Here is a 22,394-nt window from a genome sequence, read left to right as displayed (position 1 = left end):
AAAATATTTGTTAAGAAAACAACAAAAAGAGGCACAGGTTAAAAAAAACCAAACCAAACCAAAAGAAAAAGCTTATTTATTGTGTTTTATTCTGTCTGGCTATTGAATTTATATATAGATTTCAATCCAATGAATTTTGCCAGGATCTTTGAATTAAACTAATTTCATTGCAATGTAACATGTTCTCCATTTGACATCATTTACATGGATTTCCAATAAATTCAAAAGTTATTTGCAGATATATTAACCAGAGAAAATGGCAGAGCCTCTTTTAAAAGCTTTCAGAGAATACAGTACAGAATCTTAAGATTTTTTTCTGCATATAAACAATATTAGGATACTACTGTACATAAATAAAACCTGTATTTTATATCATTGACCTATGTTCTTACTTTTAGATAACTGCCTTATATGTTTATGTAGCTTTTTTCCCCTGAAATATTTACATAAGACTTGTCTACATTTACAGTAAATAACCATAATTACCTACTGTGCTTTCAGCAGCCAAAAGCTGAATTGGCTAGAAATATCCGATGAAGATTCTTGGAATAATGGTATGACTAAATTACATCAACTTGTGTATACTACTACAAAATGTTGAGAGGAATTTCATGGCATTTATCAATTTACAAAATGCAACGTAGTGTTGGATCTGAACCGCACTAACAGTAGGATAAGCCTTGCAATTACAGTCAAGCTATAATTTATGGAACGTACATTCTGCAAAACTACAGTATTTCAGTGTCTGCAGTGGTGTTAATAAAACTATATTGATTTCAAACAGGTAGCAAGCCAAATAACCCATCATGTAGCAAACAAACCCCAGCTAGTGCCATCTCGGAAGCCTGCATGCACTGACTCCAGGTTTATATAGCACAGTCATTCCTTTGAACTGCTCTCACTGCCTACAGATCTGAACTACACAGTATATTTAACTGTATCCACACTAAGATAGCCAGAAACAGTTCTAATCCTCTCTTTTCAGAAGCTCATACTGGTTTGAGGATGTTTCACAGTTCAGTGTCAGTGACCAGAGAATCAAATGGTTGTCCAGAAACACAGTTTGTTGCTAGAACATTATGTAAGAGAACATTGCTGGAAAACCATTCCAGTAGTAAATATTTTTTCCATTATAAAACAATGTATAAAATAAATGAAAGTGTCTGTATTACAAATATTTATCCACTATGTTCTAAGTATGCAATGTTCCATATATAAAGCAATTTTATGCTGAAGTTCCTATAGCACCCAATTTAAAGTGACTCCTACTGAGGCATGATTTCAGTAATAGCTATTAGAGATGATTATCCATATACCAGACTATTTTTTGTTGTTCCTGTGGAAGTCGTATCAATTCACTAACATAAAAGAAAGAAAATATATTTCACTGAAAATACAAACAAAAAATACCTAGCACCAAGCCAAACTTCTTCTAAGCTCTGTCTTAGGGTCCAATCCTGCACCCTTGTCTCATGCAGATAATTCTATTTAAATAAAGTAATCCAGTTAGGGTTTGGGTTTTTTTTTGTTAAAAACTATGTGTGCAAGTCCAGATCTGCACATGGTACTTACATTAGCGCATCTACATTTGTCCATTTTGGGTTTATGACAGAACAAAATCACGTGTTTAGAATTTATTTATTCATTTCATTTCTGTTGATATGGAGGCTTGATAAAAGATCAGCAAACTGCGTCATGGTGGGGCAGAGAGGACTTGCCCCTGCCTCTTTGGGTATAGGGAATACTGAGAAGAAAAAACAATTCCCTTCATCTCCTGTGAGATTCTTGGCAACTTGTCCCTTAACTGTAACCTCTTCTACTGTAAAAATCTAAACAGGTAGTCTGTGACATGCGTGAAGTGCAAATGAAACTTAGCTATTGTTCCTTTTACCTCTCTCTTCCTAGCTGCTGCAGTAGGCTATACCTGTCTTGCCCTGACAGCAAATGCTCTTTTCTGGGTTTGCAAGCAGGGTCTTAGCACACTTTCATCTAGAAAGACAAGTCAGACTGAGGACAATCAGCTCATATCCCCCTTTCTTAAGTTAAAGGGGTCAGGACTGTGAAGCAAAGGGCAATTCCTAAGTAGGCATTGCCACAGAGTAGAGACAGGCCCTGCTGGAAATGATGAAGGTGGTACGTGTGGAAACTCAGGAGCCACCAGAGTGATCCAGATGCTCATTCAAAGGCTTGTCTGCTGGTAGGATGTTCCAAGAAGACTGGTTACGTGACTGTTCTCAAATAACCTCAGAGACAAAGACCGAATTCCACTACCCTCAGACATGTGAGAAAGAAGGTTCTTGTGCTCTTAGGTGTTATTTAAACATTGTACCAGTCCACCTCTTTTACATACATCTTTCCGTGTCAGTTGAGTGCTTGCAAGCTACAGAACTTCTTGCCTTGAAAGAAAGACCTCCACAGAAGTCTGCAAGACAGGATGTGACTTCCCCAAAACATCTGACTTAAGTCCAGGCTCCTAAATCTCACAGGCACATTCAAAAGGTCCCATTCAGAAGTGTTATGTGATGCAGTTTCTGTGCCCTCTGGACAGTTGCCATATTTCATCAGGGACAAAAGAGATACTCAGATCATGACAACTGAATGTGGTGGGGAGGAGCAGTTCCATAAGTAAGAGGGTAGTCCAAATCCACCAAAACCTATGCTCAAAGTTGAAATATGAGAGTCTCTTTGTAGACATTAGGAAGTCAAAACATCAGCATTGTCGTCTTTTTTTTTTTTTTTTTTTTTTTTTAAGTAATAAGATTTGTAAGGTTTAAAACCCCCTCCCCAATATTACAAGATTAAAATGACAAGAGCTGGTAACATTGTCTTGTAGTGAAGAGGAGGCATTCTGAAATCTCAAATGAAGCATTTTGAAGTCAAGTGATACTTACATACTTTGTAAATCATCTAAGCAGATTGTTGCATTATCATAAACTATAAGAAATAACATAGCTGCCCTCTAAACTGAACAAAGAATCTCATTTTATGTTTTCTGCAACAAACATATGCTAGTTAAAATTAGACAATGAATTTGCAGAGATGGAAACCTTGTCAGACTGTGCTATTATAACAATAAATGATCATCACAAATGAAAGCCAGTATTTAGGAATGTGTATGGCAAGAGAGTACCACATACAGTAAACAAGTTGCTGTTCAGTTAACAGTAAGCATCTTTACCCTTACCGAAACATCTTTATTTTTAGGCACTTTCCTATCATGTTTGTAGTAACTGTCCTTCTTGCCAGCTTCAAACTGAAGACCTCCAGAAACAAAACCTCACAGCTTGAAAAAACAGAACTGTAAGTTTTATGTTATCTGTAGACTGGGCACAGGCCAATGGGTATGTAACACAAAGATAACCCATGCATCTGCTATGGAAATCGGAGTGCTGGAGTTAGCTATGTGAGCAGGTCAGACCAAGCAGAGCATTAAATTGTTCCAGTGATTCTGCTTACAACACCTGAGCTGGAGCATTTAGCGTTAGCTTAAATACATCTACATTCTGTAGACGCTCTTGCTGACCTTTGGCTTACATGTAAAGTGAGTTTTATCAATTAATCAATGGGAACCCTGTATTACAAATAAGCTTTCATCTTTCTGTTGTCCACAGGAAAAGAACAGTGTCTAGTATATGTGATACCCTAATCTACTCCTGGAAAATTACCACATAGGCAATTCATTTGTTTAACACTTTTGTTGTTTAATACTTTTTGTAAGCCCAGGATCTTTCATACTGACCCAACCAAAGGGGTTCTCTCTCCTTGAAGAAAGGGAACCCTGCATTTTTATCTCTGTGACGGTCCATCCATAGCATTTATCTTTAGCATAATCCTTACCACATGTTGCTTGCTAGCAAGGGATACAAAAATAATTTTTGGGGGATTTTTGTTTTTGTTTCTTTGAGACTGAGATCTTCTCTGGCAATGTATTCCACCATGATCATCCCAAAAGAGATGCTACAAATCAACTTCACCACCAGGGTATGAAATCATATTAATAGCAATTATGCTCCCTGCTCCCAGAAAGAGCCCTGCCCTTGAAAGTCTTCAGCACACCACCACAGGAGCATCTGACAGGCTGAGGATCTTTCTGCGTTCTCCTGTTTTGCAGTAGACTACACACACCAAGTTACTTGTGAGGCACATAACAGCCTTATTCAAGCATGTTCCAACCTAAATAAATAACACTTATCTGAAATAACTGGTAATTTGCCTAACAGCAGAAGTCCCTCACTGGAGTGTGGCCCAAATTAAAATGTTTGTTGCAGAAACAGATTTCTTACAGTCATATTGCAAACAAACGTATGCGCACAATAGGAGACAGAAAAAAGTCCTTGAGCTGGGCTCTGTGATGTTTCCAATCCCGCACTGTACAGATAAGACTCATGCCTAGCTGCTTTCAAGCCAAGGCACTTGGCCTGAATCGCTGCTTTAAACACCTGTGGCCCAGCCTAGGCTTGTTCACATGATGACTCCATTCTGGTTGTGTGGGGGATGAACAAGAGACAGGGCAGCACTGTCAGCCTTTTGTAGTCAGAGTAACACAGTTAACGCTAAGTTCTGGGAAGTAGACAATACTAGAGAGAGCACTCCGTGTCACAGCTTTACACATCAGCTTTCAGAAAGCACATTGAAACCATTTATCCAGCATCTTATAAAAGCACCATTGAAAGGTTGAACAGAGAGCACCGCGTATACAGAATTGTGATCAAGACAATGGACAGGAGCTGATCAGGGAGTCATGGAGAAGCACGCAGCCCAGAAGAATCCCTGCAGGATGGACTCCCTGAAGGCACGATAGACAAGGGCTTAGAGAACAAGGTAGCTGGTCCTCAGCCAGTTGCTACTGCAGGGATGGTCCAGCTCTGGGTGATTCATGAGTATGAATCCCCACACCTACTCATTCCTCACCCCATGAACCCTGCTACATGTAAGCAAGCTTAAAATTGATATTAATAGAAAGACTGAAGCAACTAAACTGTTCACAGTTGACGTGGACAAAGACCACCACCTACCTCCCTGAATGCTCACTGTTGAAAAACTTAGATTCTTCAAAAGAAGACTGATAATTCTTATTGCAAAGCTTAGTCATCGTAGCTACATCACTGGGCTTTTTGGAGGATGTTTGTGAGAGACTATTGCTATTGTTGGGCTAATTAAGGTCCAATACATTTAATGTGTCTCTATAAAGCTGTTTCCAACTTAGAAAAGTAAATGTTGGGGTTGTCCCTTTGTACTTTTGACTAAAACAAACACAGTGTGAAAAAGAGTATGGAAGTACTAGCTACTTAGTAAAAAAGGCACTATAACTGATCTAACCATGGTAATTAGGTACACGCCTGCGCTACAGATATATGTAAAGAATCTATTTCTCTCTGTGACTGAGAAAGCAATTCTGTGCTTATCATGGTAGAAAGGGATGACTGGTTTATGTATGGGGTTAGCACTCGTTTAGGTATGTGGTGAGAACTGGTTTAGGTATGTGGTGAGAACAACTCCCACAGGAGACAGATTCATGGAAGAGACATCCAAACTCCATTTCCTATTTCTACCAGTTCCCACAAGGAAATCAGAAAAGACCTTTTCACTAGTGCAGTTATACACACATTACAGCTTGTCTTGGCCTTACTGTAGCAATGTGATGCGAGATCTTATTATATAGTTCTGCCAAAACACAGAGGCAAAGAAATAAACTGTGAAGCTTCTCCAGAAAAGATTGCCAGGTAACAAATACTTCATTTTGGATGTTGATATTTTTTTTAGGGGTATGGTGAGAGGGGAAAAAATAGCAATGAAGAGACAAGCAGAAGAGACTCCCTCTTCTTTACAGTCAGATTAATCTATTTGGAGATTACTGTTGGAAAAATCTTTCCATCCAATGTATTAGTGAAAAGAAAGCATTGGCAACAGCTGTAAAAGAACAGATCTTACTTCTGGGAAGAGGAAACTAAAACAGAAGCTTGATTCTTTGTCAAGAGATGTAATTATTCACTTAAGAACCTTGGACTGAATTCTAAAATATTTTGCCTTAGCATTAGATTATATAATGGAAATTGTAGGGGAGTTACAGACTCCCCTGTGCGTCCTTGTTCAGGAAGGTAATTTGTTTTTGCAGCTCTCAAGAGTCCAATGTGCAGGGGTCTCAACGGCTGAGGGCAAGTACACATCCCGCAAGCAGCAATCCAAAATCTGAGCTCCCTCCCCACCATGCTGAGGGTCTGGTGGACGATGAAAAGGTTGTGACCACCCTGAGAATCATTTAAACGGGAAGGGATGTGCCAGCACCACAGGACTGCAGACATAGTACCAGCTCCCAGTGCAAGGCTGTATGAGGCAGGTTAAAAATAGTAAAAAAAAAGAAAAAGAGAGGGGCAGGGATTTCACTGTGGAAAAGGGAAGTCTGGGTGTCTCAAGGAGCAGCTGTCAGAACAGGGGAAAGAAAGGAAGAAAGGAGCCAAGTCTCACATCCCTTCCTCCAAACCAACACTCTTAATCCTGCTCTGGAAGACTGCAAAGAGTGACCAGGAAGCTCTCCTTCCGTTGACTTGCTGATCTTGATGGGGGCACTTCCAGAGTGATGTTTGATTTCTTCTTTTGCACCTTAGAATTTTACAATCAAGAGTTCAGTGTTATTCTTTGCTATTGTTAACTGGCATTATCTCATACCTTTAAATTGGTCTTGAAATTGAATCTGGTGAACCTGACAAACCTCATGTTGCTACTGTTTCTCCACAAGCAGTCATCCATGTAACGAGTAAGACAATCCTTAAGGGATAACTACATCTTGAGATGTATTTGGGAATTTCAGGAGTTGAGGTATGCCTGCCACTAAGTTGCAGGAGTCAGAGTGAGGACTACATATATAAACCTGTACCCCTGAGCAAGGAACAGACAGCAAACACATAGTTAAAGACTTCAGAAATTCTCCAGACTTAGCACAACAGATCTTCTGAAACACGGTGCATCTTATCTTTGGCCTTAAACAGTGTGAAGTAGAAGGAGAGAACAGTCAAAGGTGAACTTCATGAATTCACATTCAAGGGAACAGAAATAGAAACTTTTTTTGAGGGAAAAACTCCAGAAAGGAAGACAGAAGTCAGCTTTAAAAAGCGCTGCAATGAAGTGGAAGCAAAGGGTTTAGTGCAGCTGTGGAAGCATGGCAACATGGTCAAGACCAAGATGGATGCAGACTGGTCTGAACTGCTTCTCCTCAAAGGAAGAGAGTCATAGATCAAGTGTGCTGCACTGTCGCATGAGGTCAGGATCCATGAAGTTTGAATCACCCTGCGGGCAGAGTTTGACTGAGCACTTGCACTGCTCCTCAGAGCTGTACTACTTACAGGCGAAGCCCAAAAATCAGTATACTACTTTCACCTATGAAGTTATTTCTAATAAATGTGTGTAACCAGATCTGTGTATGCTTTTTATAGTACCAAGTAATATTGAGTGCTGGCCAGTGATCTGAGAAGGACTTCATCTGGTATATCAAAACCCAGTTCCAACTGAGCTGAAACTAAACCTGTTTTGGCTACTATGGAATAAGCCAACCTCAGTTTATGTGCTGTTTATTTTGAATTAAAAATAAACTATTCTTCAAGCACATGCTAGATATTTCGTATCTTAATGTATTTGAATGTTAGCAAGTTTGGGCTATAATTTATACTTGTGTCCAAATTACATGTGTATGCTTATATACAGGGGGCTGTATGCACATGCATACACGTAACTGTGTACAGATGCGTATCGCACAATGTCAGTTCTCTACTGTTGAACTATTCTTGCACTATTGTACTATTCATTGTACTATTCTTGTAGAAAACAAAAGCATCAACCCAGTACCTACTTATTTAATCCAAGCACTGTACTTTGTTTTTAATCATAAGAGAATAACTTGGTATCTTTGAAAAGCCAGTGGCATTCAAACTGCTTGTCAGAGCCCCAAGAAGTTCTTGGTTGCCCTCCTGCTCCTTTCAGCCGAGGAACAAGGAGGACCAGTGGCTATCACAGACTAAATCCCACTGTCTTTTCTGCCTCTTTTTTGCCCTTTGGCAGTGTTCTTTTATATAGACTCCATTATTTTGAGCTTAAAAACAGCAAGGCATGTTCAACACCCCTGCTCAAGAAGACAAAAAAGAAAAAAGCAATTGTTCATTTACATACTTCTGAAATAGGAAAAAAATGTAAAAGAAAACCAAATAAAGCCCAAAGAATGGGATTCCTCCTGTTACATAAAACAGTAAGTTAATCTACAAAAACTTTGAAGATGAAAAATATGTTGTAAAAATAAAAAATATTATCCACTCAACACAGTATGTAAATTTTCCTATACAATAAACTAGACAAACATATTACAATACTTTAAGTCTTAAAAAAGGGCAAAGTTCTTCAAAAAATGACTCAACACTATTAAGGTTAGGCTAAACATTATGCCAATGCATTCATTTGCAGAACTTTTTGCAACATGACAATTGTCTGGTGTGTGTATGTGTTGGTATATGTGTGCATGTGAGGGGAACAGAGCAAGAACGCTAAGGGTGTCACTTGCCATGTTAAAGCGTATTTCACAAATAATCAAACAAAAAACCTACAAATACCAGTACACATCTCAAATATTACAAGTCACATTCTACAGCCCTTGACGTTAAAAAAAAAAAGCTGACAGAATTAATTCAAGTACATTTGAGTAGGTCCCTTGTGAAGTGCTGTTGTTTGCACTTTAGTTGCAATGAATGCGGACAGAGGTCCCCAAAAGACACAGAAGTGAGCATGCCTTCTCCAGCCCTGCAAAGTAAGTCTGAGTTGAGGTACAATGATCCGTGATTTGCTCAACGTTGTGGATGCCCGAACTTGAATGAAAAATGATGCTTGAAAAACACTTTGAAGCAAATGACATAAAATAATCTCTTAAAATGAAAAGCTAGCTTTGTGTAAAGGCAGTCTTTTTGGTATGTAATCCTACTGGGACAACAAGCATAGCACTCCTTCCCAAATTCTGGTCGTCTTGGAGCTAACAATAAAGAAGTCTTTACATTGTCCTGGTCGTCATTCTGACCTGACATACCCTTTCCCAGGAGCCTCCATCCACCACCCAGAATAACCTAGCAGGTATCACACCCTGGCTGAAACGTATGCCGCTTCTTCACAACTTTTGTTCTCTACTTAGCTTCGTTCCTCAAAAGGAGAAGCATCCCCCTCTCTGTGTTTCACATGTTCCTTTGAAAATACCAGCGGAGAAATCTGCCTGCCGGAGTAGTTAAAGTCTGGTGAGATCTCTGTGGTGCTGCAAGTCCCCTATGCTCTCATAGTCATTCTCTCCTGAAAGAGCAGTGTGGTTTGTGTTAGGCACAGACAAGGTCCTGTCTTCTTCTTGGCTCACTGACTGGATAGCTTCATAGTCAGGCTCCAGCTCCCCGTTTGGTCTGTCCGCTGACTGAGGCACAGTGGTAGTATTTAGGGTGTTTTCAAAGTCCTTCACACTTGCATAGAGGCCACTGCAAATAGACGGGGACCTCTGAGATGCAATTTCTTGAATACAGGTGTAAGGAGAATCCAGTGCCTTGATGGGCTGTCCCGGCTTACTCACCGATGAGTACATGGCTGAGATCTAGGAAAAGGAGACACCTGCTGAGTATTTAAGCATGACATAAAATTTGTGTGACAGTTTGTACCTCTTCCACCACAAGGATGTCGGTTACTTAAGAAAAGACAGGATCTTCTAATAAAAACAGATCCCTTCTTACAAAAAAAAAAAAAAAAAAGGATTTCTTACAAATCCTTTCTTTTCTGGCATGCATTTATATATTGATTTTCTTTCAAAAAAGAATGCTTTATAAAAGTTTATAAATGTAAAATTCTTTGAACAGAAATCCCCAGCAGGCAAATTAGACCCAGGACAAAAGGGAATGGCTTTGTGAGCAGGAGCTCTTGCAAGTTTTGCTATGGTCCTGGAGCCAGCTTGGGCTCAATGGTGAGACAGGCATCAAAGGTCAAAAGCATCAGGTTTAGCTGCTGTAATGTAGAAGAAGGATGCTGTCTGAACCTTGGGGTTTTAAAAATTATTATTATTTTTAATGGTAGCAGCTACTTTTCTGCTTTTAGAGACACCCCAATAGGAGAGCAGTTATTTATTGTGTTTATAGGCAGAACCAAGGAGGCACCAAGTCATGTGAAGAGAACATTAAAAATCAGGAGATAAATTCCCCACACCAGAAAATAGCAAATAGTGCCGATCTTGATATGCAAGGTCTGTTCTGTTGACTAAACTCTGCCTACAAAGAGGAACTGCATCTCAGTCACTGCGTATCAGAACTTAAGACTAGAGACTGAAACCTCTCAGCTACTACAAACACAAGAGAGGGAGCTGGAGTCTCACTCCTAGCTCTAAAAATTGTCTCTGAGGAGGTGGTATGCTTGAACAAGTGCATGAAGGTGGCCCTTAATGAAGAGGTGAAGGAGAAGCCTACATCCACACATGTCCCTTCGCTCAGGGCTCGCGGCTCTGGTGCCAAGCACAGGGAGCCGCTTGACTCCCTCTCCCAGTCCAGGTGGATACTACCCCTTGCACAGGGCAGACAGCTGAAATTCCCTGCGCTGCTCCTCCGGTACATAATATCGCAACTGCAGCATAGCTCTCCTGTTACATTTAAAGACTTTCCCAAGTGTGCAAGGCCACTCCGGACTTGTATCAATCCAATTATAATAGTAGATTGGCACAAAAATGTCCATTACCATTAAGCAACACTGACTGATGCAGATGAACCAGGTCGCTTCTGTTAATTCTGTATTTTTTAGGTTTTTTTTTTTATAAAGAGAGACATCCAACTGCAGGTGGCAATACTTCTTAGTTCTTACTGATTTCAGCCAATCAAACAAAAAAACGGCTTTTCTGCTCATCCATACTTCAACCCTTTCCAACATTAAATTACATGAACCCAGTCTAAGGGTCAATTTATTCACTAATGTGTGGGAGCGCTTCTCCCAGCAGAAAGCATTAGCTCACTCAGGTCATTGCCAAGTTTATGTTTACTTTTATGTCTGGAGAATGTATTTATAAACTGCACGGGTGTATTGGAGACGATCACAAGCAACCTTATTTCTGTTTAACTTTTCTGTCTTTGTTTCAATCTCCTCAATTTATTTGACTAATAGACATTTTGAAGAACAGTTTATGTTCCAGTGCTTTTATTGTGCTTCCGTTTATTTCCCAGAGCTCCAAACACTTTGCATGGAGAAGGTGGAGCATGTTTCAAAAGGCTGCTGATTATTATTCTTAAGTAGAGTTTGTCTTCCAAACCAAGAAGCTGCCCTAACGATCAGCTAATTGTGGCCTCCTGTTATTTTCTGACACCACTTTTTAACCTATTGGCCTGATATAGCCATATGCTGGAATAGTTCTGATTTTAGCAATGTGGCAATACAAACTCTGTGCAGAGAAACTTTGGCTGTCATTTTCCCTTCAGACAAATTTCACCTTTCTTAGATTCTGTTTAATCATGCAGAGTTTATGCTAATTTCTGCCTGAAAAAAGGTCTCTAGTTAGTTATTGAATTTCGTGCAAGAAACCCACCTCATCTTCTGTAAGAGATGGATCTTCCTCCCGAGACTTGTAAGACATCGAACTAAGCCTCTGTAAAAAAGGAAGAAAGAAAAAAAAAAAAGGTTTATTACCAGTCAACAGCGTGAAACCTATAATAAAAGCCTCCCATTACAATCAATACATTATATTTTATGGTCATTTGCTCACTAGTTCCATTTTACGTAGCTAATATCCCTAATATCCAGAGTACATCTCTGGAGATAACAGCCCCGAGGTTAGTAGAGCTTTTTAATGTATCTGCTCTTGTCCTGACCTGAAAAGGGTAAAAATAATGTAATGGTTAAAACAAACTCTGCTCCACTGTATCCCTGCCTTTACACTTCCAGTGAAGCAAGAAAGAGTCTGCAAAGGCTTTTGAACAATTAAAAGTCAGCTGTTGCGACTCACTAGTTGGCCTTCCATGTGATTTTCAGATACGCTTTTAGATGACACAAGAACAATACCCAACTGGCACCTTCCTGACGATTGTTATCCTTCATGCAGTGGCTCCTGGAAGTGCTGCAAGGGAGGGACCGTGTCCTCCTCCCCCCCCAAATGCAGCAGCGGTGCAGAGGTGCGCAGCAGCACCGCCTCACAGCCGCTCCGACCGCGAGCATGGAAAAGACCTGCTGTGACCCACCCGGAGGTGGGCGGCTCGACCCTCAAAGCATCTGGCTGGATCCAGTTCACATAGCAAAGTTACTGAAGGATGGAGGGCTTGGTTTGGTATCGAGTCTAACTTCAAGCACGTAAAGCATCATGTAGAAGTTAGGTCACAAAACACTGGGGGAACAGCGTTTTGCTCTTATGAAAAATGTCTTAGGACCTTTGTGACAACGAAGACCCTGGCTACCTCCCAGCGGCGGTGTGATTCCTCCCTGCTGGGGCGAGAAGGCTTTGCTGGACTCCTGCTCCACAGTGATTCAGAGGGAGTCTTCCAGCACTGTTTGTAATGGGCCATATTTTGGTGTTTCATAAAAACTCTCCACCTAAAATACTTCAGACCTCCTCCAGTGCAGACCAAGGAGGAGAATTAGAGCTATTTTTAGCACAGCCAATCAAATACTGCTTCCACGCACATACTAGACACACAAGACTTTTTTTTTTCCACAGGGGCTCATTACAACAGATTCTTTCCTACTTCCATTTTTCTTGGTGTTTTTATTTCTGGTAAATACCAAGCTTCAAACCCCTGGGGCACTTCTGATGAAGACCCTGACCCAAAGCGCACTGAAGTCTGCCTGCTGCTCCCTCACACCTAACAACTCCCTGCTTCTTTCTCACTGCCTGGAGAACGTGCTCTTTAACCTGTGGTTTGTTTACTCACCAAAAAAAAAAAAAAAAAAGGAGAAATTCAAATATATTTTGGCCCTTTATTAGATCTGCTTCACTACAGCAGCTCAGTTTAGTCTTTCTTATTTGCAGGATATTTGTTGTGTTGAGGAGTAAGTTACTAATTGCATCCTCACACATTAAAACAAACGCACTTGCAAAATTCTTCAGCAAAGTTATTTTCTCTCATCAGTGCGTCTATAAGCACCATGTGTCAGGACCCCTTCTACAGTTTCCCACTCAAGTATTGACAAATAACCCAGGGTGCTGGCAATCCTGTTCTTGTTTCCCTGGGACCTAATGTTCTTTCTTCTAAATGTGAAACCTGTGAGACATCAATTTTGAAGGATATTGTCATCTTGGAAACTGAAAAAAATACTTGCTCCTAAACATGCTGTACCTAGCAATATTATAAATTATGCTTGAAACCTCAACAGCAGCAACACAAACAGCGTATGTCCTTATTTCCCTTCCACTTTCCTTTTGTTCCTTGACAGCACTTGATTTTTTGCTCTTTGGCTCAGCTACTGCTCCTGACTCGGGCACCAGAACAAGAAGACCATTCTCCTCGGGTGCATTTGTAAGAGAGGCTTTGCCCATCCTCAGGCTGTGCAGATCTGAAATCAGATGGCAGCAACCAGATGTACACACAGAGAGCATTTCTACCAGTGCTCACTCTGGAAAGACATGGGTGAAAAAGGAGATCTGTACTTCCTTTTTCTTAATTAAAAACGAAGAACTAAAGAAAAACTGTTCTGCCTCTCCAGTTTTATTAGAACAACTATGCCCAAGTTTTTCCAGGTGACAGAGGCCTGTAAGAGACCTCATGCTATTAAAGGTGTCTTTTTTCTCCAAAACCTTCCAAAGGGTTTGGCTGGGTCATGGCCAATAACCAATTTAGATAATTAATTTTCACCCATTTATTGCACTTCTGGCTCTTGAAAGGATCCTTTATCCTTTTCATGCTGTTCTATACTGGAACGGTCTCTGGCTTGGTCCACCTAGCTCTCTCCCAAATGAGTGTGCTTGAGGAACTGGCATGGGCTAGGGATCATCCTGGCTGCCCTCTTTTACAGGGTGAGACTGAAACAGCCTGGAGACGGTCTGTTCCCTGTCTGTTGGCAGGTACAAGTCTCGGTTACACAAGCAGCCTCCCTGCCTGTCCCTTCTTTGTGCCCTACTAAAGCAAAGCCTAATTATAGTGAGAGAGACTTGCACGACTTACGCCCAACCTCTCTCTTCACCAGGGTCAGGGCAGAAGGCTGAAAAGTTTGGGATACGGATGTCATGTTAAGCAAGGCAGCTAAGTAGCCTCACAAGAGAGGAAGCAAAAAGAGACACCTATGGACTCTGTTTAACTAAAAGAGTTATCAACGTAACATACATTTCCATAAACATCTTGGTTTTGGTTGCCACGTCGGAAAAAACAGGCATTGCTCTGCATTGTTTGATGCAGCAAAATAGAGGGAAAAATTATCATCATCACAACAGAAAAACAATCCTGCAACCACCTCCCCACACAATGCCAACAATAATGACATTTATATATTCCATCAATTACCATTTCCAACTCTGCTGCAGCTGTAGCTCTCAAGGACAGGACAGGCGCACGCTTCGATGCATAATGCATGTACCTAGCAGCAAACGCGGGAATGATCTGATGCTGCTGAAGCTTTAACTCAGGATGGCTTTAGCTCTGAATAAATTTTAATTAGACAAACACCTTTTTTCTGGCACTTAGGGGACTGCATGTGTCATCTCTTGATTAATCCTTCAAAACCTGAACCATTTTAATCAATTCCCACTCCTTGCAGTTACTGACACTGTATACACAGTGTGCTGGGGAGCTACAGAGCAGCAAATGCTTTTCCTTTGTATTGGTGCCTGGGAAATACAATGATTTTCTGCAAGTCTTTTCACACCTGGTAGGAAAAATGTCACTGTTACGGAAAGCTGTTTCTCTAAAAGTTTAATTAGAAACTACATATGGCCTGAATTTGGGAGGGGGCAGTGTTGGTGGATTATTGTTGACAATCACATCTTAATTTTTTACTTAACGAGCTCGTTATTTGTAAGAATGTGCACTGAAGAGTCCAGAAAAACCATTTTTATATTATGAGTAGTCTTCAGTTTATTCATTTTGGCTCTGTTGTGCTTTATAGGTTACATGGTTAGTCAGTTATTTAACAAGGTATTTTTCTGCCCTCTGCCTGGATTACTGAAATAATACTTCATATAAGAGAACTAGCAGAAACAAGTAACAATACCTCAGCTCTGCTATGATTTTTCAGGTAAATGTTTACACTAAAATGTCACATCGCATGTTAAAGATTTTTTGGAAGTTTTCATCAATACCTAATATTATTTGATGAGTCAGACACCAGAATTATATTAATCTGCTAAAATCACGGTTCTTTCATTCACAATTAATAATAAGTTATCTAAAGTAGTTTAGAAAAATGCAAACTCAACAGTTTATGAAAACTCTGTGCAATGATCTGAAAGCATCCTTAAAATTAATTCTGGTGAAAAACTAAAAATGGGAAAATAACTTGTTGAAAATGTCACGATTCTAATTTTCAAGGAGTTCCCCACTAACTTGTCCCTAGGCTGGGAGAAAGAACAAGCTGCTGAGAAAACATAACTTTTGGCCATGATTTCAGCAGGCAGAAATTCATTACTCTGTTTACGTGTGACATACATACAGAATTTCACAAATATAAAAGCCTACAGTTGTAATCTCTCTCTCTTTCTGTCCCTCTCTCCTACAGAGAGAGACGAGACGAGTGGCTTTGAGCAGATACCTAACACTTGCACAGCTGAGTCAAGGTGGTCCAACAAAGGAGGCACATCTAAAGTTAGGGCATCCCCCAAGAATGCCCCCCTCTCTTTTTTGTAAATTGAGGTTTCATTAGAAAAAAACAAAGGGGGAATTTTGAACAAGATACAGATGCTGACAGAGATACTGGATACCTATGGTAATAACTCCCACAAGTATAATACCATTAAACAAAGAAGCAGAGGCCCCCTATGCAATTTCTGGAAAATATTTGGGAAAAGCCTTATGAAGTACATACTGCAACAATCCAAAATATAGGCTGCAATAAAATGAATACATGCCTATAATGCAAAGACTATACTGTACATTTTCGTATTTCCATATTTTACAGTCTTGTGTCACCTTGAGTGTTTTTCTTTCTTGGCATTATTTTTGTTATTAAAAAAAAAAATCGTCTCCCACCTGTATGTTCTTTATCATTATTTGGCTGTTTGACAAGGTCAAGTATTTGCAGTAGTTACCTTCTCTGGTTTACTTGCTCCTTCTGTCACTTCTTCCACTTCTTTTTCTTGCACATTCTCATTTTCATCAAGAAGCTTCATGGGTACTGGAGGGGGAAGCTCATCCTCTACATCTGGTGTGTTGTCAAGAGGGCTTTCTGAATTAGCACTCTGGCGACTTTTTTTATTTCGGTCAACAGATGCATATTCTGCTGATTCAATTCTGCACTCAGGAATCTGATTCTGACCTTCAGAAACGGTCAGTGAAGCCTTTGATTTGCTGTTACAGCTCTCTTCCATGCTGGCTACTGCTCCAACATCTTTAATTTCCTTCACAGTTTCATACAAGCAGTCTTCAACTATGTTCTCCTGAGAGGAGCTGTCTTTCAAGACCTCGTAAGGCCCTTCCATTCCAAGACTTTGATCATTTTCTGCATTTCTAGCTGAGATGATGGTTTCCATGGTGGTGTTAGGGGGAATACTGGGTAGTTCCCGGCTCTGGTGACATTTTACAGGCTTTCCAAGACTATCCTGTTGATCTAGCAGATCAGAGACAGATGTCTGTACTTCTTCATAAGGCTGAATACAGGCAGTTGTACTGTCCTCTGAGAGTACTAGAGAAAATTATGAAGAAGTATTTAAAACAGATGCATAACTATACGGTGAGTGCAATTTGGTACTCTCTACACCACTTTGGTTTTGTGTCTCATTGGAAAGGATAAATGATACTAATGCCTGGAAATGTCTACTGGTCATCATGCTTTTTGTTTATCAAAAGATTTCAGTTTCAGAGATTTCTGCACTCTACCGTTAAAATATCTTTCTCACAACATCTTAAATACTCTGTGCACCCCCAAGGCACATTATATAGCAACAGCATTCACAGTAAGAACAACCATTGGTGGGCAGGTGCAGGTGTGCATGGATATTCAGCTGTACTCAGTTATACTGAATGCTTACAGACTGCTCAGTCTCAGATGGGGAACACTGGTGGGAGGCCTCAAACCGAGTGCCTTTAAAAAAAGCTTTGTTAGATTTTCCTTTCTATTTCCCTATCCTTTGGAAACAAAAAGGAAAGTGTTCTTTCTTCCTCCCTACCCAGCCCTCACCTTGTTTAACGTGCTGGCCAAATTCTCGTCTGAATCACACTTTGCTCAGCCCTGCCGCAGCCAGCCTCGCTGCACACTACACCAGAAGCTCCTCACTGGAAGGCTATGCCATACTTCTCTTAGTCTCGCAGCACATAATGTAGGTTGACAACCTACTAACGAGCCAGCCATATGCACAAAAGAGAAGACTAGACTTCAGAAAGTAGTGTTAGGCAGAACATGTTATTTTAAGTCCCAGAAGCAGGTCACGTCGCTGTCACTAGAGGGTATTAGGGACTGAAATCTATGGACTTCTTATCTTACAGTGCACACGTATGACATTTGTCTGCATTCAGGGATGTATACATGGGCACATACAAGCATGTTCCAGGTAGTATACAGTATGTAAGTTTACATGACACCATTTCTTTGAAAAATGACTTCTGAATAGCTTTACTTTTCTTAGTACAGTTCCCATGGTACTCTCTCAGCAAAATCAACTCATTCTTCCATTTCCTTCAGTGTGTTTGACATGATGTCATAAAGTGTTGCCAAAGCAATCAGTACCCTTGATTTGGGGCCTGTCAGGGACATTGCTTTCTCTTGTGCTCGGGGCATGCAGACTCACGCAGTCAGCACCCGCTGGGAGCTGTACCCAGACAGCAAAACTCAGGATGGAACTGGAGGTGTGGGATGGTAATCGCTGCCTGAATGGGAGATGGGAGGAGAAGAAAAGGAAAACATCCTTCTCCATTCACTTGGCTCCTGCATACAGCTAGGAAGGAATAGGTAGAATAGGAGGCAGTGTCCTATTGCATCCTGACTAGGACTCAGGGTGTCCTGGTCATTACCCAGGATGCCTGCAGACTTCCTGAGGAACATCAGGAACTGGCCTGGAGAAGGTGGAACATGTTTTCCCCCAGTGGTGCTCGGTCTCAGGGATTTCTGTGCTATGCAGAGCACCGCCACAGGCTCCAGAGAGCACCCACCCCATTCAGCCTGGAGGGGGATAATCAGAAGTAATGAGAGCTCGCATTTCCATGCTCCTGTGGTTATGGGTAGTGACACAGAAGGGGTTGGCATAGATAAGGGGTTTCCATAGATAAACACAATGCTGGCAGGCTGTGTAAAGGAAAAAAACCCCAACATTTGATGCTGTTGCTTCTATAGCCCTGCCCCTGCTCAAAAGGCTAGCAGAATTGGTGAAAGAACAAACTATTAACAAAAAGAATGCATAAAGTATAAATAAGAAATTAAAGCACATTGGTTCCTGTTATTCAGAAGGGTCGTTATGCAGAGCATAAGCTCAGTAATATCAGACAGTCTGAAAACTGTCTGCTGGTTGACAGCACACCTTTTAGTAGCAGCTTTGACAGCTGCATGTGTGGTGACTCATGGCAAAAAGAAATGCTTCCCTTCTGCAGGGCTTTGCGCATCGAGTCCCTGGGTGAGCCACACACCTACATATGCAACAAGCCAATGGACAGGAGCAGCGATTAGTTGCAAAACCAAAGTTTAAAAATTCCTTTGAATACTTGTCTCTGAGGGGTAAAGATTGAATAGCTTAGCCCCCAGCTGCACAGTGAGATGAGGAGGTAGGAGATGAGGAGCGCAGCCCCCAGTGTCGGTGCCTGGCGTGGAGACAACAGTTGGCTCCCGGTGGCTCTGAGCTGAGACCAAGTTTATTTTTAAGTGCAGCTGAGTAAAATATTTTCCAGTGATACCTCACTGTGAATCATTTTGAGCGTTCAGCAAAGCAAAGACTACAGAAAAAAAAGGAAGCCTATTTATGTTGCCTGTTTTCTAAAATACAAAAAAAACAAGTGACAGCCTTGCACAGCACGGGACTATGATACAAAGCTGTAGTCCCTGGAGGAGGACCTGAAATATTTCCACAGCCTCCAAGAGTGAAGCTCCAAGGTACAACTGCATCTTCTGGTCACATCCCAACTCGGTAGCTGGCCAAGATTAGGGAACACCGCAGTCTTTACCTGATGGCCTGGTCAATCTGCAGGTGTAGCTCGGTGGCCCAGAGGAGGACCTTAGCACCTTCCCAGTGTTGGCTGGCATGGAGGACTGGAAGCTGGGGTGTAGGGCTGTGCCAGAGCACGCTCGACAGGGAAGTGGAGATGCAGCCTAAAACACCAACATCTCCATGGCATGGGCTACTGACTTCCCAGCAAGGCAAACATGCTCACTGCATTTTTTAACTCGATCATAAGTTTTGTGTGAATTATGTCCTCTGCGAAGAAGACTGACTGCCCTCCAGGAGAGCTGCATGCCTGGCCACTGCCCAGGGATACAGCAGCTGATCTCATGTCAGACCTCCAGAGGCGAGCGGAGGGGAAACGCAGGGTATTCTGACAAATGGCACGACTGCGTGCTTGGAAAGCTGAAGGCTAGAAACCGAAGACTTGAGGGATCACCAACGTGCAGCTAACGTGCGAGCTGCGAGCAAGGGGACGGCACCGTTCGTTCATCCCGCCCGCAGGGGCTGCGCTACTCACCCTCGCCATTGCTGAGTGCCCCGTTCTGGTCGCTGCTTGGAGGGGGCTCTGTAGCCGAACTTGTGATCGAGTGGCTGAACACTTCCTTGTCGGAAGGCTGCAACACAAATTAGTGAGATCTAATCACCACTGGATCAGAATAAATGTTTGCATAAATAGGTACACAATGAATTTCATTCTGATCTCCGGAGCTCTGACTCACAGGTGTTATTGGCAGGAGAGTCAAACCATGCCGACTATACGCAAAGATTTAGGTGCCTGTGTTTACAGATGTTAAAACAAATAAATGCAATTATGTACAGAGCGATGTCCCTTCCAACCTTTATGGTAATAGACATCACCATGGCTTTAACCCATGAGAAGATGGCAGCTGACAAAGGGTACACTGTGCTTGTGCTGCAAACAGAGTGAAAGAAAAGCAGGAGATCTGGAGTACAATAGTGGCAGAAAGAGCATTGAGAAAGTGCAGATTATCAGGGTCTACACAAGTTCTCCTTCTTTTCCTGTTCTGCAACTTTTAAAGTTGCCCTTGCTCAACCATCTCCAAATTCCTGAGCTATTTTCCAATCTGCAGTATTTTGCAAGGAGCTTGGTACAAACCAACCACAAGACAGACACAAGCTGCCAGAAATAAATACTTACCACATTCATCAGGTTTTCATGATCTCCATTCTGATGTTTGGCCTTCTTTTCCCTTAATGAAAAAGATGTATAAACCTTTACTACAGATTCTACTAATATACAAATGCCAATCATTAATAGACCTTACGTACCTGCAGGGAACAGAACTGTGATTCACAACAATATTGAAAACAGAATAACTGAAAATTATTACAGGGACTGGTATGACCTCTGTGTAAGGTCACCATCAAGGCAGGGTGGTTATAAACACATCTGAAGAGGTACAACAAACACACAAACCTTTTTCTCGTTCAGTGTAAGATCACAGTAAGGAGTAACTGATGATAATAAAAATATTATTATCCTCAATTTAATCATATCTGAAATGCTCAGAGATACATGAGATACATGTTTTGGTGACAGACTACCTGGGCAGTTCCTTAAACTGCATTAGAAAAAGCTGTTTATCCTATGAAGAATTAGAAAAGGCCCACAAAAATCTAGCCTACTCCCACTCAGGAGGCTAGTGATAATAATAAGCATGAGCAGTTCAAGAAGGCCTACAAATTTCATAGCAGCAGAGGCCTTCATTTTAAAATGAATCCTGCTTCACAGGACTCAAAGTATGAATCACGCTTCTAGTTTTTACCATTTTGGAAATACAGCTCTTATTCTGAAATACTGTAATAAACTATGAGCTTAAAATAATAATAGTCCTTCCCCTAAATGAAAAGGCAAGTAAAAAGGTGAGAAAATACTGACAGTATGAAATCTGTGCTTCTTCTGAAGTCTGCAATGCACCGTACTTCCCACATTAGCAACTGTTAAAATTGTATGTAATTGGGAAATAAGAAAACAGAGCAAGTAAGGCTCCACCAATGCAGAGTGGAGTTAACGTTTACAAATACTTAATTTCCTCTCTGGAAGTTTTTCTGACTCTGACATTTTAGAAGGAGCAGATTTTGTTCAGTTTTCTGTGTCCTCAACCATTTTTGAAGAGTAAGCTAGGAAGAAATTTTACATAATTGCATTTATGCATAAACAACCTGCCCTACAGAATGACCTGAAATAAAGACACTGTGTCCAGACTACCAACACAAGAATTTGTTAAAAAGAATCAACAGATAGTTTCTGACAATGTATCTCTGTAACTGCAAAGACATACTCCGTGGTTTGACTCTGTTTTAAAAACATCTTTCTAGAGATGTTTCAAAGACTGGAGTGTTACAAGACAAACCATGGTAGCTAAATGCAATGTTTGTGGGCTTAAAGATTTTTAAGATAGGTTTTATACTTGTAAAGAAATTAAAAAATTACATATTTTTACACAGGTATCATAGGAAACTGTGATGAATAGGAAGATATTGCAATGTCACCTAACAGCTTACAAAAACATTTCTCCTGAATCACATGAAGTTCCAACTTACGCTTTTTAGGGTTTCAACCAACTTGTGAGGTTTGGTCTTGCCCATGACTGTTTTTTTGCAACGTGGGCATTAGAGAAATCCTGCTGAAAAACAGGGCCTTCCACTGTAGACACACCTTATGCCAATATAGCGTATTTTACGGCAACACAGCTTCCTCAATGTTCTCAATGCTGAATGGCTGAAAGAACATGCTCCCGTAGGCGTAAGGGTCCAAAACAAAGATTTTGCTGCTGTACTGAGTTATGGATAGGGTTTTTTTTCCCCCCTGCATACACTTGGCTGATTGAGCTATGCTGGCAAAATGTAGCGATATGGACCACAGCAGTCCCGCTCCTCCTCGCGAAAGGTCTGACCTGTTGGACGGGCACCGTGGATTGAGCACAGGCTGCCCGGCTCCCCCGTGCAATCAGCAGGGCTCAGCTTATGTGCCACGAAGGGGCCTTGAAATGTGAATAAACAAAGTCAGTAGAAGTGCCTGTACTGGTGAAATCGAACCCTCTTACGGAGAAATGAAAAGGATAAGGTATGAGTACAAGGCATTAATTAGTATCACCGTTTGATTCTT

General features: G+C 41.1%; 1 protein-coding gene across 8 annotated transcripts in view; it reads right to left on the bottom strand.

The window, feature by feature from the left end:
* Nucleotides 1–67: 67 nt before the first annotated feature.
* Nucleotides 68–22,394, bottom strand: part of PAG1 (phosphoprotein membrane anchor with glycosphingolipid microdomains 1) — a 116,551-nt gene continuing 94,224 nt past the window's right edge. For all 8 annotated transcript variants that reach the window (XM_030011987.2, XM_030011986.2, XM_030011992.2 and 5 more), the window contains 5 exons: nt 20,424–20,475; nt 19,782–19,878; nt 16,208–16,800; nt 11,567–11,626; nt 68–9,604 (listed from right to left, as the gene is read on the bottom strand). In XM_030011987.2, coding sequence (XP_029867847.1) covers nt 9,254–9,604; nt 11,567–11,626; nt 16,208–16,800; nt 19,782–19,878; nt 20,424–20,475 — 1,153 coding nt within the window. In that variant the 3' untranslated portion in view covers nt 68–9,253. The remainder of the gene's footprint in view (nt 9,605–11,566; nt 11,627–16,207; nt 16,801–19,781; nt 19,879–20,423; nt 20,476–22,394) is intronic.

Source organism: Aquila chrysaetos, chromosome 4 (assembly GCF_900496995.4).
Source record: "Aquila chrysaetos chrysaetos chromosome 4, bAquChr1.4, whole genome shotgun sequence".
NCBI classification, from domain to species: domain Eukaryota; kingdom Metazoa; phylum Chordata; class Aves; order Accipitriformes; family Accipitridae; genus Aquila; species Aquila chrysaetos.
This window is presented reverse-complemented; position numbering and strand designations above follow the sequence as displayed.